Source organism: Microtus ochrogaster, unplaced genomic scaffold (assembly GCF_000317375.1).
Source record: "Microtus ochrogaster isolate Prairie Vole_2 unplaced genomic scaffold, MicOch1.0 UNK44, whole genome shotgun sequence".
Classification (NCBI taxonomy): Eukaryota; Metazoa; Chordata; class Mammalia; order Rodentia; family Cricetidae; genus Microtus; species Microtus ochrogaster.
The window spans coordinates 2426283-2427554 of NW_004949142.1; the positions used below are offsets into that span (position 1 = coordinate 2426283).

General features: G+C 54.2%; 1 protein-coding gene across 1 annotated transcript in view; it reads right to left on the reverse strand.

Moving 5' to 3' along the window:
• The window catches only part of CUNH17orf53 (chromosome unknown C17orf53 homolog), a 16930-nt gene extending 15971 nt beyond the window's left edge, over positions 1–959 (reverse strand). Inside the window, exon 1 of the mRNA XM_026777052.1 lies at positions 903–959. Coding sequence (XP_026632853.1) covers positions 903–905 — 3 coding nt within the window. The 5' untranslated portion in view covers positions 906–959. The remainder of the gene's footprint in view (positions 1–902) is intronic.
• Positions 960–1272: the final 313 nt, after the last annotated feature.

Sequence of the window (1272 nt, forward strand, 5' to 3'; positions counted from 1 at the left end):
GATCTCTGTGAGTTCGAGACCAGCCTGGTCTACAGAGCTAGTTCCAGGACAGGCTCCAAAGCTACAGAGAAACCCTGTCTCAAAAAACAAAACAAAACAAAAAAAACTTATTTGGTGTGTGGGGGGGGACACCACTGTATGGGTGTATTGATCAGAAGAAGGCAATTGGAGGGAGTCCGTTCCTCCCTCCCTGTGGATCTAGGGATGGAACTCAGTCCATCGCTCACCTTTACCTGCTTAGCCATCTCCCCAGATCCTGACCTTGAACTTGATCTTTTCCTAAGGGCTGGGATTACAGTTCCAGCACCACCTCAGGAAGACAGGCCTGAGGATTTTGCAACAACATCCCACCCAAAGGTTTGTCCAACACAAGAAAGTACCATAGATCCTGGCACTGAGCTCTTGTGTCTAAGAATCCAGGCAGTGGTTAATTCCTACAGAAGTCCAAAGCCCAAAAGCTAAGTTCCCACGAGGGTGGATGCCCAGTCTACGGTTTCTTTTTTCTATCCAGCAGGTTCAGACCAATGTCAAAACCACAGCCAGGGGTTTGGTGGGACGGAGAGGGGAGCAGGGGGAGATGTTCAAGAGTCACGAGGATTGTGTGGACGATTCCAAAAGGCACTGACGCTTGGGGACACTATTTCTCCAAAGAGAGAAAGGAATTAGAAGGAGGTGGGAGCGAGTGTCTGTAGGTCTGTCTGTCGGGGGAGGGTCCTTTCACAAGGTCTCCAGCGCGAGCGTGCCCTTCCTAAGGGCCCAGGTCTGCAGACTACACCCAGCCCCTCCCAGACAGACCCCATCCGAGCAGATTCACCGAGGACGGAGCCCAAACCCGGAGTCTGGCTTCCCTGCAGCTGGGACCCCCTCCCCCGCTCCCGGAGGCTGTGTGGGCTCAGCATTACCATAACGACGGCTCAGCTCGGGAGGGTGGATTGGCCGGGCCGTGTCAGACTCAAGGGGTTCACCTCCAGCTCGAAACAGATGCAAGTGGGGCACTGTGGCCGACCATACTCCCGAAGCAGGTCTGAAAGAAGCGTCTTTAAGACCACAGCGGAAGCTGAGGGACGCCAAGAGACTAAGGGTGTGCGCCCAGGCTGGCATTCGAAGCCGCCGCCATAACAGTGGCTCCGCCCTCTTAAAGGGGAGGCTCTATTTTTTTTTTTTTTAATCCGGCCGACACAAAGGCCTTCTCCCTCTGGTCTTCCTCCTCTACCTTAAAGGGAAAATTATGAGTTCTCGGTCGCCCCCAAGCGGTCTCTCGAGTCCAGCCGG